The sequence below is a fragment of the Canis lupus genome, chromosome 19, assembly GCF_003254725.2.
Source record: "Canis lupus dingo isolate Sandy chromosome 19, ASM325472v2, whole genome shotgun sequence".
Taxonomy (NCBI): domain Eukaryota; kingdom Metazoa; phylum Chordata; class Mammalia; order Carnivora; family Canidae; genus Canis; species Canis lupus.
This window is the reverse complement of record NC_064261.1, coordinates 54,591,615-54,610,268: the sequence shown is the minus strand read 5'-3', so window position 1 is coordinate 54,610,268 and position 18,654 is coordinate 54,591,615. Positions and strand designations below refer to the sequence as shown.

General features: G+C 50.0%; 1 protein-coding gene across 12 annotated transcripts in view; it reads right to left on the bottom strand.

Moving 5' to 3' along the window:
• Positions 1-3,073: 3,073 nt before the first annotated feature.
• FMNL2 (formin like 2) overlaps positions 3,074-18,654 on the bottom strand; it is a 261,250-nt gene continuing 245,669 nt past the window's right edge. For 3 of the 12 annotated variants that reach the window (XM_049097121.1, XM_049097123.1, XM_049097124.1), the window contains 9 exons: positions 18,553-18,621; positions 18,347-18,427; positions 17,268-17,397; positions 14,931-15,094; positions 13,851-13,952; positions 11,568-11,666; positions 10,648-10,771; positions 6,879-6,925; positions 5,132-6,786 (listed from right to left, as the gene is read on the bottom strand). In XM_049097121.1, the coding sequence (XP_048953078.1) occupies positions 6,559-6,786; positions 6,879-6,925; positions 10,648-10,771; positions 11,568-11,666; positions 13,851-13,952; positions 14,931-15,094; positions 17,268-17,397; positions 18,347-18,427; positions 18,553-18,621 (1,044 nt within the window). In that variant the 3' untranslated portion in view covers positions 5,132-6,558. The other 9 variants (XM_049097127.1, XM_049097133.1, XM_049097126.1 and 6 more) reach the window with 5 other exon arrangements.

Sequence of the window (18,654 nt, the reverse complement as noted above, 5' to 3'; positions counted from 1 at the left end):
CCCAGGGAAGAGTTATGAATGCTATAAATTTATAGAATATTTAAGAATATTATGTAATTTAAATGTAAATTACAAAACTAAGGAACCAAATAAACATTTCCAAAAGCAAAATGAGGCAAAGCACATTAATTCCTTGTATCTTAAAAATCAGACTTTTCTTTTCCCTTGGGTACGTGTCTCTCTCAGTATCAGATACAATTTTAATTCTTTTACATTCTCTAAGTAAAGCCACTCATTTTACATAAAGGAAAAGCAAAGTGTCATGAGTAATTTTTCATGGAATTGTGTTCTACATAGGACTTAAAATTTTATGGTTTTTGGTAATGGTATATACAAGTCTAATAATTCTTTTTTATTAAATCTTACCTTGCTCTTAAGTTTTTCAGTTGTTTTAACTTAAATGGTGGTCAGGTTTCTTGGAAACAGGAATTGGTTTCATTTACTGCTATATTCTGTGGACTAGAACGGTGCCTGGCACATTGTAGGCATTTATTGAGTGAATGTAAAATGCTGGTTGACAAGATACACTCATCCACAGTACACAGCATGATCGCAGTAGTGTACTAACCCACAACTAAAGCCGTTCTGGTGGCTGTGTCTTAACAGCTTTTGCTACAAAAATTTCCAAAAGCTTGTTAGAACGTGTAACCATGTGGTTTCTGAGTAGGAAAGGAAATACCTTATGATTTGAAATGTAGTTTTTCATATTCATGAATTAAGATATAGTAGTTTAAAAGTAGTAACTTCTCTTTGAAGAGCTAGCTTTTAGCTAGATCAGAGATAGTCTTTAAAGGCCATGCTTGGAAAGAACAGCAAAATTGCCAAATTCTAAATTGAGAACTAATGATTTCAGGCTATTTCCAACAAAGGATGAGGTATGGGAATTGAGAAGATTCTGTTCCCAAGTACCTCACCATGCCCCTCAGTCCTCCATTTAGCCTGTCTCCCTGCCTCAGTTCCTTAATTGTAGATTTTCTGTGGTTTTAAAACTTGCTATATAAAAACAGCTTTTGTGACTCAATAGGATCTATGCTTCAAAAGCCATCTCATTATTGTTCATGATTGGTAATTGCCCCAGGAGTAACGGCCTAGGTTGACGTGTGCATTTCAGGGGAACTAGCCAACCCCCCCCCCCCCCCAGCCCAGTTTTCATTCATAGACTAAAACAGTGGTTGCCTAATGAGATCATGATCCAACTAAGCCATTTCTTGAGGCCCTTGTATGCTGTTCCTCAGGGTCTCTAAAATGTGCGATTTATAAATAGTCCTTTATTTTGGTTCTGCCTGAAACTTGTGGTGGGTTTGTTCTCTTGCCTGCCTCTCTACAACTAAACTGAAGATTTGTTCTGAAAGGTGAGTAATAAGGGGGTAGAAACAGGTTTCTATTTTCTGTGTTTGTAATTACCAGATTTTCTCTTCTGTTTATATATTGTTCTGATGTAAAGAACCTAATAGTTATATAAAATTAGACCTTTTGTAAATAAATATAATTTATTAGAAAAAAATGGCATCTTTTACTAAGTAAGTTGGATTTGTGTCAGCTTTTGGCATTAAACACCCCTCCTTACATGCAGCAGTTCTGTGCTGCGAGATGCTAGATGCCCATGTTCTGTTTCCTCAGTGTAGTACTTGATTTTCTCTATAAAAAAGTTAGATCAAAAAGTTTATCAACACTTCATTTCTTTCATATTTTTTCTTGGAATTAGATTGGGTATTTTAAGGGGAATGAAAAACAGATTAATCCTTTTGTATATACTGGGCCGACCCTCTGCAGACATTTCTGATAAAGATTTTAAAAATGTCTTCGGGCTAAGAGCTGTTTTACCAAATACTAAAATTAATAGGTATGTGCTCTGTGAAGCTATTGTAAGAATGCATCTTCCAGTTAAAGAGGTAATTTTACAAAATCGAGTACATTGAACCACAGTAGGTGATGGGTATCAAGTCCCCAGTCTATGCTAATCATTTTGTCAGCAGGGTCCCTTGAGCATTCAATGCAGTGAATTTTAGTGGGTGAGGATTTAGATTTTTAGAGGATTGGGAGTTGGGAACAAGGAGACTTAGTTCTAAATCACTGGTAAATCTCTTTAAAAGTGGGTATTAATGGAATATACTGCCCCATACCTAACCATATCCACCTCATTTGAACTTAACTGCTGTGGTTTCAGTTTGAAAACATTTTGATTTTGTGGAATATTAAAGATGTTTACTCTACCATGAGGCACAAACAAGAGAATTTTACTAACTGGAATTTAACTTTTCCCCATCCTTATAAAATAAAGCTTCAACGACATTGTATAACTGGTGCAGTAAGAAGAGCGCTGAATTGGTAACAAAGGCTTATTAATATAATCTGTGCCTCTTTAAGAAAGCTTTTTTTTTTTTTTAAAGATTTTATTTATTTATTCATAGAGAGAGAGAGGCAGAGACACAGGCAGAGGGAGAAGCAGGCATCGTACAGAGAGCCTGATGTGGGACTCGATCCAGGGTCTCCAGGATCACGTCCTGGGCTGCAGGCGGCGCTAAACCGCTGCGCCACCGGGGCTGCCCAAGAAAGTGGTTTTGAAGTCACTTTGGACAATTTTCCTAACTTGCTTCCTTAAGAATATATTGAATGTTGCACAGCCTGATGATTTGGAATTAATACTAAAAAAAGTCAGTATGTTTGAGCAATGGAGGCCACACTGTTTGCATGAATCTTGCCAAGCAACAGGGTTGTTGGGTGCAGGGTTACCTCCATGCGATGCACATGTTACCTATCTGTATACATACAACATCCTCATTAAACCAAATCTGGGGTTGGGTGGGGGAGGATAATGTCTTCACCAAACATCAGTGTTCCTCTAGGAGCAATAAATTTGTTAAGTACAAGTTTGGACACGGATCCCTCACTACCAAAATCTGTTAGGTTCTTACGTTGCATACGTGTGTGATCAAGAGTTTGTATCTTGAGTTCAAGCAGCAAGATAAAACTTCGTAGAAGATAAAAGTACCGAAGACTGGTAAGCCCCCAGGCACCCCTCCCCCCCCCCCCCCCCCCCCGCCAAAGTATGCCACTGAAAGACTACAACATATTACAGGATAGTAGTGTAAATAGTTTATTTGCTCATATGTCATGAAAAGACCAGAAAAGTAACATGAACTGCTTTTTTTTATAAAACATTTCTAATATTGCTAAGAAGCAGGCCCATTAATAAACAGCAAAGAACATGCCAACATTATTGTCTATTTGTAGATTAATAAATAGGCGATTATTTCAATATGATTAGCACTGAGCTTTGGAAAACAGCTGCTTGTCATAAAGGGCCAACTGCTTGTGTTGCATCATGGTCAAATTGCTTTTTTCATCAAAATCAGTGTTGAGACAGACAAAATCTTGGCATGTTCTTTTTAAAGTACACATTCATGGAAATGTGCTAGCAGGTGGCAGTTTTAAAAGTAATTTTTTGTAAATAGGTATGCTAAAGTGAAATGTAACTGATCCCTAAACTGTCCTTGTAGTTAAATATATATATTAAAAAAGAAACTATAAGTTAAAATAACATTCAGATTGTATAGCACAGGCTGATGCATTTTTAAACAATATTTACAATATTACCCAAAGGCTTAAGTGGGAATTAAAGTGTAAAAACCATAAAAAACTGCACCAATTTTATAGCAAAATATCTGTACATTTAAAAAGATCATATAACTACACATTATCCAAGGAAAATGGGACCTTCACCAAGGAGTTCACATAAGCACAACATAAAACAAGAAATTCAGTGGTTAAATACTATACAATAAACTTTACAATTAATATATTGATGTGATGTACCAAGAAGGTAAGCCGGAAGCAGAATGTATGTTATGAAAAGTACAAATTAGCTTTTGTCCAGTTTCTGACTTTGGAATGGATCAAGTGCCCTGCCAGAGAGGAAGGAAAAATAACAGTGGCCCAGTTGGCTGTTTAGTCCCATTACGTATCATGTAAGCTTAGTCCCAACGTGAGTATTTCAAGCAATTTAATTGCAATAAAGCAATCTGGGAAACACAAGAATTTAACTGATACATGAGGCCAAATGAATCTTCTCCAATGTACAAAAGGAGGAAGAGGAAAGGGAGGGGAAACCTGCGATTGTCAGGAGAGTAAGGCGAGGTTAACTCTCAGGACTAGCTAGCAGAAGTGGCCTTGGACGCTTGGCAGAGCTAGTGAACTTCTCCCTGGCTAGCAAGGCACCAATTTCTGTTCTCAGGATTGGCCCAAAATGGTCCTCAGAAATCCTAATACTGAATATGGAGATGTTAATTTTAGTGCTAATTAATAAATATATTTGCATTATTATTTTGAAAGCTACCTCTAGCTGAAGAACACAGTACTGCAAGTAAATCTTACACAAATGTGTATCCATCGTAGCCTCGCCTTCGTGCCGATGAACTTCTCTTGGGGGGCGTCCTACCCTAGCACAGCCGTGTAGAACCTCAAACGAGACAGCCGAGTGACTCCTGTGCCACTGCAGTGCATCCTTGTGTACTCTGCTGGGGCCTGGTTGTGGACAGAAGTTTACTCATGTGACTTGTTCCTTCTTCCATGTTGCAAAATACAAAGCTGATGGGTATACGTCTGAAACAAAAATCCTTAAAAGACATCTCAGCAAAGGAAACCCACAGCAGATGCATCCGTTATTTACAATTTATCAGGAGACCAGGGTGTGCCATCATGGGACAATCACAATGGCAGATCATGTAATTTACATTTTGGTTAAAAAACAGGATAATATACTGGTGTAAAAAGATACCTAATCAAATCAAACCCTATTGCTTTGATTAATCTGAGCAGGTACTTCCACTTTTAGGCACTTGTTAACAAAGGTTGAAAGGAGAGCCCGTCATTTTTAAATTCCTATGCGTCTGCTAAATCTGAGCCCTTAGAATATTTTATCAACGTTCAAAGTTGCAGTTAAATGGTAGCACACAGAGTTCACGTGGAAAGTTTCGTTCACGCGCACACTCTACTCCTACAGGCAGGTCTCAGGTTCACATGGTTATCTCGGCACCATTAACAGAACGCAAGTTCTGATCATCAAAGCGCCGCCTGACACTTCTCCTCACCGCATCGGCTCGTCTGTAGGGTTGGTTTCTAAGATCTGGAAAGAGGAAAGTACCAATGAGAGAACTGCAACCTTCCGTGCCCCGGTCTAAGCAAGTCAAAGGTCAGCTGGCAGCCAATCAAAGCAGCTTGTGTGGAAGAGTCAGCTAACAGGCCCTTCGCATTCACTGGAGTATTTGAGCCAAAGACTTTGCCCTCAATATTTAAACAAAGCAGGATGTGATACTGGTGGGATTCTGGGACTTTCAGAAAAATGTATAGGGAAGGCAACTGTTTTGTCACTGGCCAGAGTCTAGCTGGGTCTTATTTTGAAATGTTTCAATTATAAAAAGCTGCGGCTTGTCTAGTTTTGTCTTTTTTGACTCCCCCCTCCCCGAGAGATCTAAACATCAATAACTGCACTAAACTTTCAACTGCTAAATTAATAAACCAACTGCTCTATCCTGTCTTACCTGGAATTTCAATCAAGCTTACTTTGCAGGCAGAGGTGTTCAATTAGTATTAGCTGAGGTCTGTTCTGTAGTTTGCGAAACCCAGTGCTCAGTCAACCTCTGAATGAAAGTAATCACCAAATCAAGAGAATACTCCATTCTGTACATGGTCTCTCAGCACACAGTATCTCCAGTTTTTCACTGGAGGGGAGAAGTTGTATGGGCTTTCCAGCAATTCTCCAATTTGTGTTGCAAATGCACAGAATGTTTAAAAATGCCTAATATATATAAAAAAATGCTCTGTTGAATGAATGAACCACTGCATTATCGGTTCAAGTAGACACTGTCCTAGCAGAATAAAGTGGGATGGACAAAGGTATTTTATTTTACCTAAGCAATCTTAATGGGGAATCATGCTTTCTTAATGAACACTTCAGGTAGGCAGGCTCACCAGCAGGTAAGCTGCTTTTGATGGGGATCGTCAGAAGGGGAAACAAACAACAGAATTAAACCAGACTGAATTTATTATTTTTACCTATTCAGGAGCTTAAAAACTGGAGCCAAGGGGCCATATCTGGCCTACAGAATGTTTAGCCCCCAACTTACGCTTTTAAATACAGTTTCCTGGTCTTGAAATAGATACTATAAAAAGCAGGGTTTCTGATTTCCCTTGGAAAACTGAAGGGTCTGGCAATACTGGGCCCAATTTTTCCCGTGGCAAAAACAAATGAGCTGAGTGAGTGCGGAGACCTGTCCCCACCAACTCCTGACTCGCTGGAGTTAGTCTCCCTGCCCTACTCCTCCTAAGTTCAAGGGAAGAATGATTTACATGCCCCAATGCTCTCAAGCTTCTGCTTCCCGGCGCAGAGCGGTAAGGGGAGGTCAGAATTCCGCTCTGGCTGAGGATCCGCAGTGACTTGAGTCCTGACTCTTGTGAACAATTGGCTCTAAAGATCCAAATCTGTCTTCAAAGGCCACAGATAAGGTTCCCCGGCCAGGACTTGCTCTCAGCTTCTTCAGATCAAAACGGCTTAACTGATTAACCCGAAGGCCAAGAGAAGGGTAGGGGAAGGACAGCCCGGCACCCGAAGCAAGTACGATCATCCGCGAATCCCCTCGCCCAAGCCATCACACTGGGTAACGTGGAAGCCGGCCAGGGTCCAATGGAGAGTCTCTGACCCACATCGTGGAACGTGAGGCTACAGAGACCTCTCCCTTGTCGGACTCTCCCCAGGATCACCCTCGGCCACACACTGAAACCACTGATCTGCATACAGAGAGAGGAGGAAGCTAAGTAAAAAGTGATGCTTGCCAGCTCTGTGTATCCTCCACCACCGGTGTGCTAGAAGAAATCCTTACCCTCGAGTGAACATTTGGAAATTTAGTGATATTATTCTTCTTTAAGGCTAAACAGAAAAAAAAACAAAAACACAAAATGATGGTTAAGTAAAAATGGGATGAAAATGGAAAGCAATTCAACTTAGTGCTCAACATACCCGGCATGTTAGCCAACCGAGGAAGAGAGTGGGAGGCCATTAATGTACGAGGAGTTAGATAAACAAGGGAAACCTCGAGCGTCTTCCCACCCATCTCTCTGACCACCCAAATCCAAGCTGCTTTGAAGTTTGGCTCCAGAACGACAGACAGTCCAGCAGCAAGGCTGACAGGCACATGAGCCGAGGAGGCGACAGTGTCTAGCCTTGTTAGTAAGCGCTGGTGGGAGAGCACGCTGCAGGGCAAGCGACAGCACCCCATGTTCTCTGATGTCCTCAGAGACAGAACATACATGACAAGGGCCATTCACGGGAGTTAATGCCACAGACACACGTGACCTCTGTTCCATGCCAGTCTCAGCGGGGGCGCTGAACGACGGCTATTTCCAACGAGCGTATGTGCTTCCCTTGTCCCTTTTTAATCAACCGGGCACTACAGAGAAGTCTGTTTCTTTTCTAGCCGTCAGGAACCAAGGAAAGGCAGTCACTGCTTGAAAATTTTGGGACTTTTTAAAGTCTAAGAACAGCGGCATTTCCCCTTATATGTAAGAGGTATTTGCTATTAGTATTTCCGGTTGCCACCATCCTGGCCGAAGCGGCAGGTCCAGATATGATCTCATCGCAAGAGAAATACCCTGGATTTGACCTGGAACAGAGTCACAGCCAAGAAGTGAGAATGAGAGAAGCCTCTGGCGAGCTCCAAAAGCCTTGGTTTTCACTTTCTGCCTCACAGCCTTGCTCCAGCGTGGAACTGCTGACCACTGAACTCAGAAGGAAAAGAGGCTGAGTATAAAGCTACGGATTCCCTCTATCAACGTAGACGCCTATGTCCAAAGGGCTCCCTGCTTGTCCTGTGAGCTCCGTCATACCGTGGATGATGCCTATAGACGGTAGCAGACAGTTAAGAGAGGCCCAACCGTGTAGTTCACAGCTCCTTCTGCAAAGCATTTTTCAACTTTTGGGCCCTCTGCATTGCTGAGCGCTTGTATACGGCTCATTGTAACTCAGAGCACGTTCATCGAGTGCAGAGAGGAGGCTGCCTTAGTATCGGTAAACCTATTAAAACACAGCAAGTGCTCAATACATGTTGGGTATAGTAGTTATTGTCACTAACGACTGTCATTTTGTGTTCAAAGGCATTAGCCCAAAAGTCTTCTAACAACCTAGCTGATCCTAATACGGTCTCAGACTAATGCTCTGTATTATTTTCCTGAAAATTTCTACAAGCAAGTCCACTAACTCGCACACAGACCACAACAGCCATGTGGACTGACAACTGAAAGTGGCCGTGAGAAGGCAGTAATGACTGACATGCAAAACCATGCAGTGTGAGGGCGACACAAAGTATGACGGGGTGGAGATGGCAATTCCATGCTCGCATCCAGGGTGGCCCTAACACACATACAGGGGACATAAGAGGTCAAAAAAAATCTGTAGCAACCTTTTAAGAGCATCAGGTGAGAAAGAGTAATAGTTTAGTAATGGTATTCCTCAGTGAGAACAGGTTCGCAGAAAAATCGAGAGCCACGCTTGGCGGTGCGAGCAGTAAAGGGCACAGTCTTCAGCACTGCATCGAAAATGACAGCCAAATAAGACAAACAGAAGAGAGTAAAAAGCCAAGATCTATCACGTTAGTACACGGTTAGTGCTTTGTTAATCATACCTGGGGAAGGGGAGAGGCAGTATATACCCAAGTGAGTTCATAAAGTCTAAAAGAGTCACTCAATCTGGGGCTTGGTGGGTGGAAAATGGAAAACGTTTTAAAGAGAGTAAAAACAAATAGTATCTGTAAGCAGGTATTCATTCATCTCCAACGGTAGCTTAGCGATTGGGTCGGGCAAATAGGAAGTGTACAGCTCCCTCGTTTTACAACGGAGAACAGACCGATGGGAAAGGAAACCTTACTCTGTGAGCCTAGAGGCTTCTCTCCCTACAGGTTAATATTATTGGAGCACTGGGACCCCTGCGGGGGGGGGGGTGGTGTTCAGGGGTTGAGCGTCCGCCTTCAGCCCAGGGCGTGACCCCGGGGTCCCGGATCGAGTCCCGCGTCGGGCTCCCCACATGGAGCCTGCTTCTCCCTCTGCCTGGGTGTCTGTATCTCTCTGTATGTCTCTGTGTATCTCATGAGTAAATAAACAAAATCTTTAAAAAAAACAAGTTATCGGAGCACTGAGGCTAACAGGTGCTTAGCCCAAAAAGAATGGTTCCCAGTCTCGCTCGGAGCAGAGCTTCTCCCTCGGTGCAGGGGAAACAAGGAGAGGTGCTAAGCAGTGGGGCTTTCCCTGGGGCCAAGTGCAAGCCCCTGCAGAGCAAACAGGCACGCACGCACCGGCTGTGTGTGCGCCGTACGCCCACGCACACTCCCTGCAGTGCCTTGACCTAGCCACCGCCAATGGGGACCTCTCCTCTGGGCCAGAAACGCTCTATTGACTTCCTGCTAGTGACTCATTTACCTATTTTATTTCTTTCCCTGGGTCTGAGTGGGTGAAACAAAAAATTAAAGAAAATAAAAAATGGTGGTTTTGGTCATCTAGGATCCTATTAACCAAAAATGAGAAGTCAAAATTCTTAGTTATATTCTTTTAAAAAATGAGGACAGCTGAGGGAGCGTCTAATGCACGTCCGATGTCAACAAGTCGTTAGTTTTGGAGATGTGTGCTGATGATACTCTGGCTGTTTTCTTTGCTTTATTAAATAGTCCTTATCTTTTGAAGACACCTACAGAGATACAACCAGATGAAACTGCAGGTCTCAGATCTGCTTCAAAATAATCCTCCGAGGTTGGGGGACGGGGAACAGAGAGGCAGGCAGGTAACAAGACAGCACGAGCTGAAAACTTTCAACAGCTGATGGGTGTTGCTGCTCTGCTGCTGCCTGTACTTCTCCGTTGCATAGTTTTAAAATTCTCTACCATAAAGGAGCGCTAAGGGTCTTGGAAGCTAATCAGCACGATTCACATGCAACAGACCTGAAAGTCACTCGCAGCCGCTGCCACAGGACAGTGGCTCAAATTCGTGCCCCAGAGCGAACGGGAACGAACGCAGACCCTCCGGAGGACCGAGTCAAGCAGCGAGCGTTAGGCTACGACTTAATTAGTCGAGAGCCAAGCCAGGTCAGGCGCCGGTGGCTCACAGCGGACGGCCCCCGGCCTACGGAGGGGCACTAGCTCCTCACTTCCTACTGTCTTCGGTTACTTTGAACGAATAATAAGGCTTTTAAAGAACATGCAGGAAAAGCCTGCACCGACCGTGGTGAGTGCATGGCCCCGCGGGGGTCTTGGCCACGGGATCCACTACTCGGGCGGGCGGGTGGGAGTGGCCACAAGGTAGGAAATGGAGCAGGGAAGCGGATCCGAGACCGTGGAGAAGCACGGGGAAGAGGAGCCTGGTACAACCTGCGGGGCTCCGGGGATGAGGGGAGGAGGTCTTCGGGGAGCGCTGGGTTTTCCGATGGCAGTCCCCGGGCTCCCGAGACACACCTCCAGCACCAGCAGAGCCCCTGGCCGCACGGTCCCGATCCGAGCAAAGTCACCGAAGGGCTGCGAGCCCTGGACCGCGCAGCAGCAAGGGTGCAAGCAGTCGGCCGCAGGGGGGTCAGCGGGGTCTGTAGGGGCCACGGGAGGAAAGAGCTTTTACCTGTGATGATATCTTCGATGGCACCGTCTTTCCCTTCGTACACGTGTCTGTTATCTTTCACTTGTCGCCGCCTTAATTCTGCGATTAATTCTTGCTGCTGCCTCTTCGACTTGTGGGAGGGAGACTGGGGAGAGAGGACCGGCAGAGATTAGGGGCCAGCAGGCACCGGAGGCCTGAGGCGCCCCCAGTGGGTCCCAGTGCTCTGCCGCGAGCAGGCAGCCTCGGCCCGAAACAGGTGCCACCGCCCAACTGTGCCCAGAGAACAGCCCAGAAAGCTGCTGGGCAGCAGGAGGAGGAGAGAGGAGGAGGAGGGAGGAGGAGGGAGGAGGGAGGAGGAGGAGGGATTTGCTGAGGAGGGAGGAGGAGGAGGGAGGAGGGAGGAGGAGGGGGGAGGAGGAGGAGGAGGAGGGAGGAGGAGGAGGAGGGAGGAGGAGGAGGAGGAGGAGGGAGGAGGAGGAGGGGGGAGGGTGGCTCCGCACCGCAGAAGCAGCTAGAAACAGCCGTCAGCCTCGTGGCGTCAGCCACAGGACAGGGATGAAGATGCCGGCCTGCCTCGCGGTCGCCTGGGCCCGCTGCCCCCCTGGCCCCCGCGGTCACCTGCACCCACTGCCTCCCCCGCCCCCCGCGGTCACCTGCACCCACTGCCCACCCCAGCCCCCTGCAACCCCGCTGGCCCCTGACACTGAGCGGCCTGTGGCTGGGAGACCTGGTGCGGCCCCGCCACAGCTGCCAGCCCCGAGTTCCCGAGGCCTCTGCACCCGGGGACACCCCCAGACGGGGTGAGCCCCCCCCTCCCCGGTTTGCCGCGCCAAGTAGCGACTACAAGCCCGCGGCCTCGGGCCCCGACGGCAGCCGGACACGGAGCACTAGCCTCCCCTGGGCGCCCAGGGACACGCAGCCCCGGGAGCCACGGCTCTGACCTTCGGGTCCTGCTGCTCCAGCAGAGCTTCCTGCTCCAGAAGCTTCTCCATGAGCGCTTGTTCCTGCTTCTTCCGCAGCTCGTTCTCCTCCTCTGCTTGCTGGGAAAGAACCAGAAGACTGCGTCAGCGGGAGTGACAGCGACCAGGTGGTTTCTTTTCTTTTTTTCTTCTTCCTTCTTCCCACAGGGGAAGGCGCGGGCGCAGCCCCCACTACCACGGACTATGCGGCCGAGCTCCCTGGGGTCGCAGGGTCAGCACCCCCGGCTGCGACGGAGTAGCCTCGCCCTGCGAACACCACGTCATGACCATGGGGTCGCCCCGCAGGTGGTGGCCGGGGTTTCTTAAAGTCGTTCTTAGCGGTGGTGACCGGGTCCGAGTGCGCGGGGGGCAGACAGGGCCTGCATGACGCCTGCGTGGACACGGCCCCGGGCTCACTGTTGCTCTGCATCCACCGCCTGAGGACCCAACCGCCCCGGCCTTTCCAGAAGTCCTGTCCTGTCCCCGCCCCGTCACGCTGCCGCCCGGCCTCAGTCCACCGCAGGTGTGGGGGAGCGACCCCCTGGCAGCCCTGCTCTAGGATTCTCACGCGAGCCGGTCCTGCTTCTAGAAGCTGCCCGTGCCTGTACCTGTCTCTGCAAGCAGGAGCTCAGATTTCTCTCCTTTCGCCCACTGTTGGGGGAAACCTCCGTTCACTTGCCTCTCGTTTGGTTCGGGGTCTCACCCAGGTGAGCCTCTCCGGGCTCCCCCCTCAGCTCGCTCCTCCCACGGGCAACAGACTGACTAGTGTGATGAGTCTGGGACAAGAAGCCACAGCAGGTCGCCCCAGCTCAGCCCTCCAGGGCACCCCGTCTTGAAGGCAGCCTCCCTGAAGACACTTCTACGGGTCTGGCCGTGAAGCGGTCCGTCCGTCAAGCAAGGGAGGCCTGAGGTAGAAGCTCGCCGACGATACACCACCACCCCTCTGTGCACCATCGTCGGGAATGGAGTCCACATTTTGAACCCTTTCACTGTCACCTTAAGTCTGGTTCAAACTTGGGGAGAGGAGAGAGGAGATCCTAAAACCCCGAGGTCTGCCCAGAAAGTCCCGAGGTCAAGGTCGGGCTGGGAGTCACGCACGGAGCATCGAGGCCCAGTAGGACGCTGGACACCCCCACCACCTGGCCAGCACCCCACGGAGCCGCCGCGGGGCCACACCCGGCCCGGGAGCGCGGAAGGGGCACACGGCACCCCACACGGAACCCCACACGGACCACCGAGGAACCTTCCCTTTCTCCTCGGCTTTACACATTCCCCTTGCTCAGAGACCCACTTGCCAGCTCGTATTATACGACCTTAAAAATAGCATATATTTTCCCGATAGGCCTTAGACTCCCGATCTTTTATGTGAAGGACGTGGTCCTAGCACATGACAAGAACCCGAGTCCACCCTGCAGCGCGCTACGTGGCATCAGCAGCAGGGAATCCGGAGAAGCAGTGAGCGGCAGCTTGTGGCCGAGGGCCTTCTCAGGGCCCCCGGCACATGGCCTCTGCCCTGGGTTCCATCCCACCCCCCCGTCTGTAGTTATCACCCCTCCAGGGCCATGCCGGCAGTTACGCAGTGTAACCTGCATTTCAGGAAAAGGCCAAAGGATGGTTCTAGAGAAAAGACCCACTCCACCCAAAAGGGTGTTTCTCAAGAATGTAGACCACCCCGGCGCCTGGGTGGCTCAGCCAGGGAGGTGTCCACCCTGAGCGCCTGCTTCTGCCTCCCTGCCCCTCCCGTCAGGCCTGCTCAGATGCCTCGGGTGCACAGCCCCGGACTGTGGCAAATGTCCCATTTAAAGGAGGGGCCGTGGCAGGAGCAGAGGAGGACGCAGCGGCAGCCACCCTTCCTGGCGCCAACTCTCAGGCTGCACTGGGAAGCGCGGCTCTGCGGGATGCCAGGCCCGGGAAGGACACACGGAGGCCGCCCTGCCTCATCCTGCTCCCTCCAAGCAGTTCCCAACTCCTCCGCCTGCCCATGGGAGAGAACAGTGACGAGCACGTGATGATCCTGGAGGCTCTTCGCTTGCCCCAAAGGGCGGCCCAGAGCTTTTGCCTTCAGGCTGAGCCCCAGGCCTGGCTGGTGAGGACAAGAAGCATCACAGGCCAAGGACCCTGCGACTGTCACTGCCCCCCCCCCCCCCCCAGACCTGCCTGGGGACCTGGGGACACCTCAGCACAACAGCAGACACTCAGGCCAGGCTCTGGGAGGACACCTGCTCGAAGAGCCGGGCAAGGAAGCCTTTAAAGGACCCTATTTACCTTATAGGCTTTCACAAACCGGACGAAGACGGGAAAGAAGACAGAGGGTGGCGTCGTCTTGGGGTTTTCTCCAAAATACTTCACCACGTCATCAAAAGCATCCTGTAAAGAAGCAAACTCCTCTTTGAAAGTTTCATAAGGTCCAGCATTTGAACTTTACACCTGGGGGAGGAGCAGCGGCAAGCAGCAGGGGGGACCCAGCGGGGTGGGGGGATCAGGCGGGGGGGGGGGGGGGGGGCAGCTCTCCTCCGGCCCCCTCACTCCCCCACGACCCTCTGGGCCCTCGGATTCCTTCTGAATGCCTAGGCAAAGGCGAGCAGAAGGCGGCAATGACGTCGCACAGGATTCCTCTCTGGGACCACCTGCACTTCCACACACAGTCACACACTGTCTCACACGTGCACACACACGTGAGGAATTACCCCTTTGCAAGACCTTCCTAACCGTGCAAGAACGCCTTAAAACCACCTCGGCTCACTGCTTCAATGTCCTTACAGCATCCCCGCTTTAGGGACACTCATGTGTCTGCCTCAACTCTTTCCTGGCACAAGACAGCCTCATCCGGGAGCCGCTCCAGCACTCTGCAAGCTCCGCACTCCCGCAGCCCGCATCCCTCTAGGACGGCATGCAGTCCATTCCAGTCCATTCCAGCTGTTCTCCGAGTGTGTCCACCTAACTCCCGGGTAGTGCAGGATCTCAAGGTCAAGGCCTACAGAAACCCAATACACTGGGAAGGACAGTGCTTTGCTAAGCACGAGAAGGACACATGTTGGCTGAAATGGACACGGGACCCACACAGGGGGCTGAGGAGCGGAAGGGGGAGGGGAGGGGAGGGGAGGGGAGGGGAGGGGAGGGGAGGGGAGGGGAGGGAGGGCCTCCGGAGAAGAGGCTGAAGGCTAAATCAGAAGAGGACCCTGAACAGAACACGGGCACTTCTGGGCACAGTATTCAGAAGGATCTCGCCCACAGGAGTCATGAGTGACGTAGGAAGTCTACCCTCAGCAGACAGGACGATCTTCCCGCAGAGCCAGGGCGGGCACCAGTCACCTCCTGGTGAGCGGCCGGGGCACAGACGCTTACCTGTGCAATCTTGGCGTCATCCTGCAGCTTCTTCAGCTTCCCCTCATTGTTCAGGATGAACTCCTTCAGCAGCGTGTTGTGGTCATGCATGGTGTACTCCCTCTTGGTTAAGTCCATGCCCCTCTGGAGCTCCTTGACGTCCAGCAGAACATTCTCGAGGGAGACTGAAGAAGAGACAGCCACGCCCCCCGGGAGGTCAAAACCACAGTGAGTCCGGCCCGGAAGCCCGGTTCTCGGTGGATTCCCAGGGTCCCTTCCAAGGGCCTGAGATCTAGCTTCCAGCCATCAGAGCGAAGAGCTGACGGTGTGAATAACTTGCCAGCGCTCGTCTCCTGCACGGCACTAACATCTACCGAAGCACGAACTCCTCTGCACCTTTGGCCACATTCGCCAACAGCAGCCTCTTTCCGTGGCCTGCTCTAGGTCGCGCAGCCGGGAGGTGGCTGAAATGGAGTTCAGAGAACCACCAGGGCCACGCCCAGTCCCGGGATTATACCCAACTATCCCATCCCCCTCACAGGGCTGATGACCCTTTGGTTGGCCTGTAGGCGTGGAGGTTCCTGATCTGGGGGGCTGGGGAGGGGGGGCAGGGGGCGGCCCAGATCTCCTGCACTTCCACCTCGTCTGCACTTGGGGCTCTCCAGCAGGGGGCAGCATGTAAACGTGGACGTCCAGTGCTGCTACTGAGCAACGGGGACAGCTGGGATCTGTGGAGGCCGCCCCTGCCTCAGGAGGGTCTCCCAGCACCGGCCCTTCCGGCCCTTCCGTGGGCAGCGGTGGCCGCCTCACGGGGCAGGCACATTCCTGCCGCAGGAAGTTGGGGTCCCCCGGCCCCTGGTCCAGCTCTGCACCTGGGCGACTTGCACAACAAGGCCCCTGGGTTCCCTGCGGGACTCACCGTCCCACTCAACTCGACTCCTCAATGCTGAGGACAGCGCGAGGGCACAGCAGGGGCCGGGAAAGGCTCCCGGGGCAGCGGAGCAGCGACTGGACCAAGGGGCGAAAGTATAAGGAATCCGCGGCCGCTCCCCGGGCCCCAGAGAACACAGGACACAGCTCAGCGCCAGGACCGCAGCCTCGTCGGCTTCCCCAACGGGCTTCCTTTCAAGGGACACTTTTGGGGAATCTAACTTGGGCCATGCCAAATGGCCGCCACAAAAATTTGTTAAACTTCTTAAAAATTAGAATCATGACACCAAAGAATCCCTAATTTGGGCCACGTGAAACCTGGACGGAGGAAAACCCCTGCCCCCTGCCCCCTGAGCGAGTGGGTCACAGCAGGCACCGCCCGGCCCTTCGCAGACATCAGCCGCACCTGCCGCTCGGTCTCCACTGGGGCCTTGGGAGCAGCTGTCCCCGGTTAGCGGCGCATCATCTCACTTGCCCACTCGCTCATTACTTATGCCCCCAGCAATTTGCTAGGGGCTAAGGGAAACATACGGATAGATAAGACTCGCTTATATTCCTAAATCCCTTGAAATGGCCATGCAAACTGTCATAAGAAAACCTGATAAATCTTGTATGAGAGAGCAGTGTGGAGTCCCCCGTAATAAGAGCATAAAAGGAACAGCCGTTTACTTTGAGGAAGTCAGAGAAAGTCTTGCCCACGAAGATTCGATTTGCTAAGTCTGAAGTAGGCCCCAGGAGCGTGAATTTTTAAGAAATACCTCCACTGCTCGGGGTTCAAGATCCTAATGTGAGAATCTCAGCATGTAACCAGCTCCGTGGTCAAAGTGCATCTGGTGCCTTTTTCTAGCCTAACAGTCTCTGGAGAGGACACAGGACATTCGACCGTACACCGGATGATCCTATTTCTATCATGTTCTACCCATGTGACTGTGGGCAAGCTATTTAACCTCTAAATGTGTCCGTTTTCTCACCCGTAACACAGGGATACCGCTACATACCTATGTCAGAATCACTCGGTGAGTTAAATGAGAAAATTCAGAACTGCTATGGCTCAACCCCAGGGGAAAGTACTGACAACTGAGCACGGCACAGACTCCAATCCAACTGAAGTGTTTCTTGGAGGCTGATGTTCAGGTGCTCATGCTCGTACTCTAACGACAGCAACAGACTAGGGACAACGAATGGAAGAGGGCAGCTGCCCCAGGTCCGGAGCCCTGACCCCTTAGACAGGACCCAGAGAGGCCTCCCTCACATCCCTGGAGCTGAGACCACCAGGGCCCACGCACTCCAGCCAAGAGCTCCGGACTTTTTCCCATTGCCTCTCCAAAGGCATTCCGAAGAGGGGTTAAGCGGGGGACGGTTCCCCCAGGACCCATGATGAAAGGCATGTGCTACTCAGGAGTGACACGAAAAGCTGAAGTCAAGTACCTGCAGCAGCTTTCTCCACATAGTGAAGCTCATTATAGAACAGGGACACTTGGTGATATTTCTCTTTCACAACATTTGAAATATAGTGCAACAGTGTCTGCTTTCGGTCTGTTGACTTTGTATCTAAGAGCTGAAAACAAAAGGAATGTAGGTTAGAGAGAAAGAGGATGGAAAGTGTGCCACCCAGACGATGTCCTCCCACTCAGAGTAACTGAGCACAGCCCCCTAAAGTGGGCAGAAAACACCCCCATGGGAGGGCCAAGCTGGACATGTCCTTGGCTAAACCAGCCCGCCGACTTGTAGGTGACCATAGGACTTCTCGACCAGGGGAAACGTCCAACGTCAGGGAGGATTCCAACACGCATCTCTACTCACCTGAAAGTGCCCCATCCCGCATCTGCCTCCCCTGGCTTAAAGGCAGGAAGCCCCCAGTTTGGAGCTTTCCCGAGTGAGTGTGCACCTGGCAGGTATGCAGGTACTCCCTACAGGGCAGGACTCCAGCCATGCGGTCTACACGTTTAGCTCAGCTCTCTCATTCCTCAGCCTCGAGGACACCCAGTAGCTGAGCTTACCTAAGCACATGACCCTCTCAGGCCAGAACTGGGGCTAACTGGACACCCCCTACCAAACACCGTGTCTCCCCAGGGCTCGGGACCCAACCCACTGCCCAACCTTCTCACGTGGAAGCCACGTTAGCCCCACACAGCTGTGGGGGAGAGGATTCCACGGAGGATTTCCTCTAGTCCTGTCCATGTAAGTCAGATGACACCCTATTGTTATAGTTAATAATTTTCTAAAATGTTGGATCTTTATATTATTATTTGCAATTATAAAATAAATACAGCGTCCATAATTCAGATTCCTGAGGAAAGAGTCCCAGAGATGGAAACACTGGGTCAAAAGGCATGAAAGATTTTTAAGGCCAGAAAATGTATACCAGTTGATCTTCCAACTACCAGATGATCCTCATCAAAACATCCCACCCCCATTCCCAAGAGCCGACTCTTCACTCTGGGACTTAATCTCTGCTGGCTGTCCTGTGTCTTATATAGCTGTTGCATTTCTTTTAGTCCACTCACCAGATCTAAACTCTGAAGTTTAAATCCGTAAACTGCTCCTCGTTTACTACTATTCATATAGTTTCCAAGGGCCAAGATGATCTGCAAAAAAGAGAGAGAGAGAGAGAGAGAGACGGACCCATCAGTACAGCATCCCAAGCACTCCCAAAGAATGCGTCTGAAAAGTCAGCCCTTCCCTACATGTATACAATGAAAACTTCACTTGCCTCCAGAATTTTCTTGAGTTTCTGGGACGACTTTATAGAGACAGATGCTGCTATAATTGAGTGCAGTTGCTAGATTCCATTCAAAGGAAGGAAGAGGAGGAG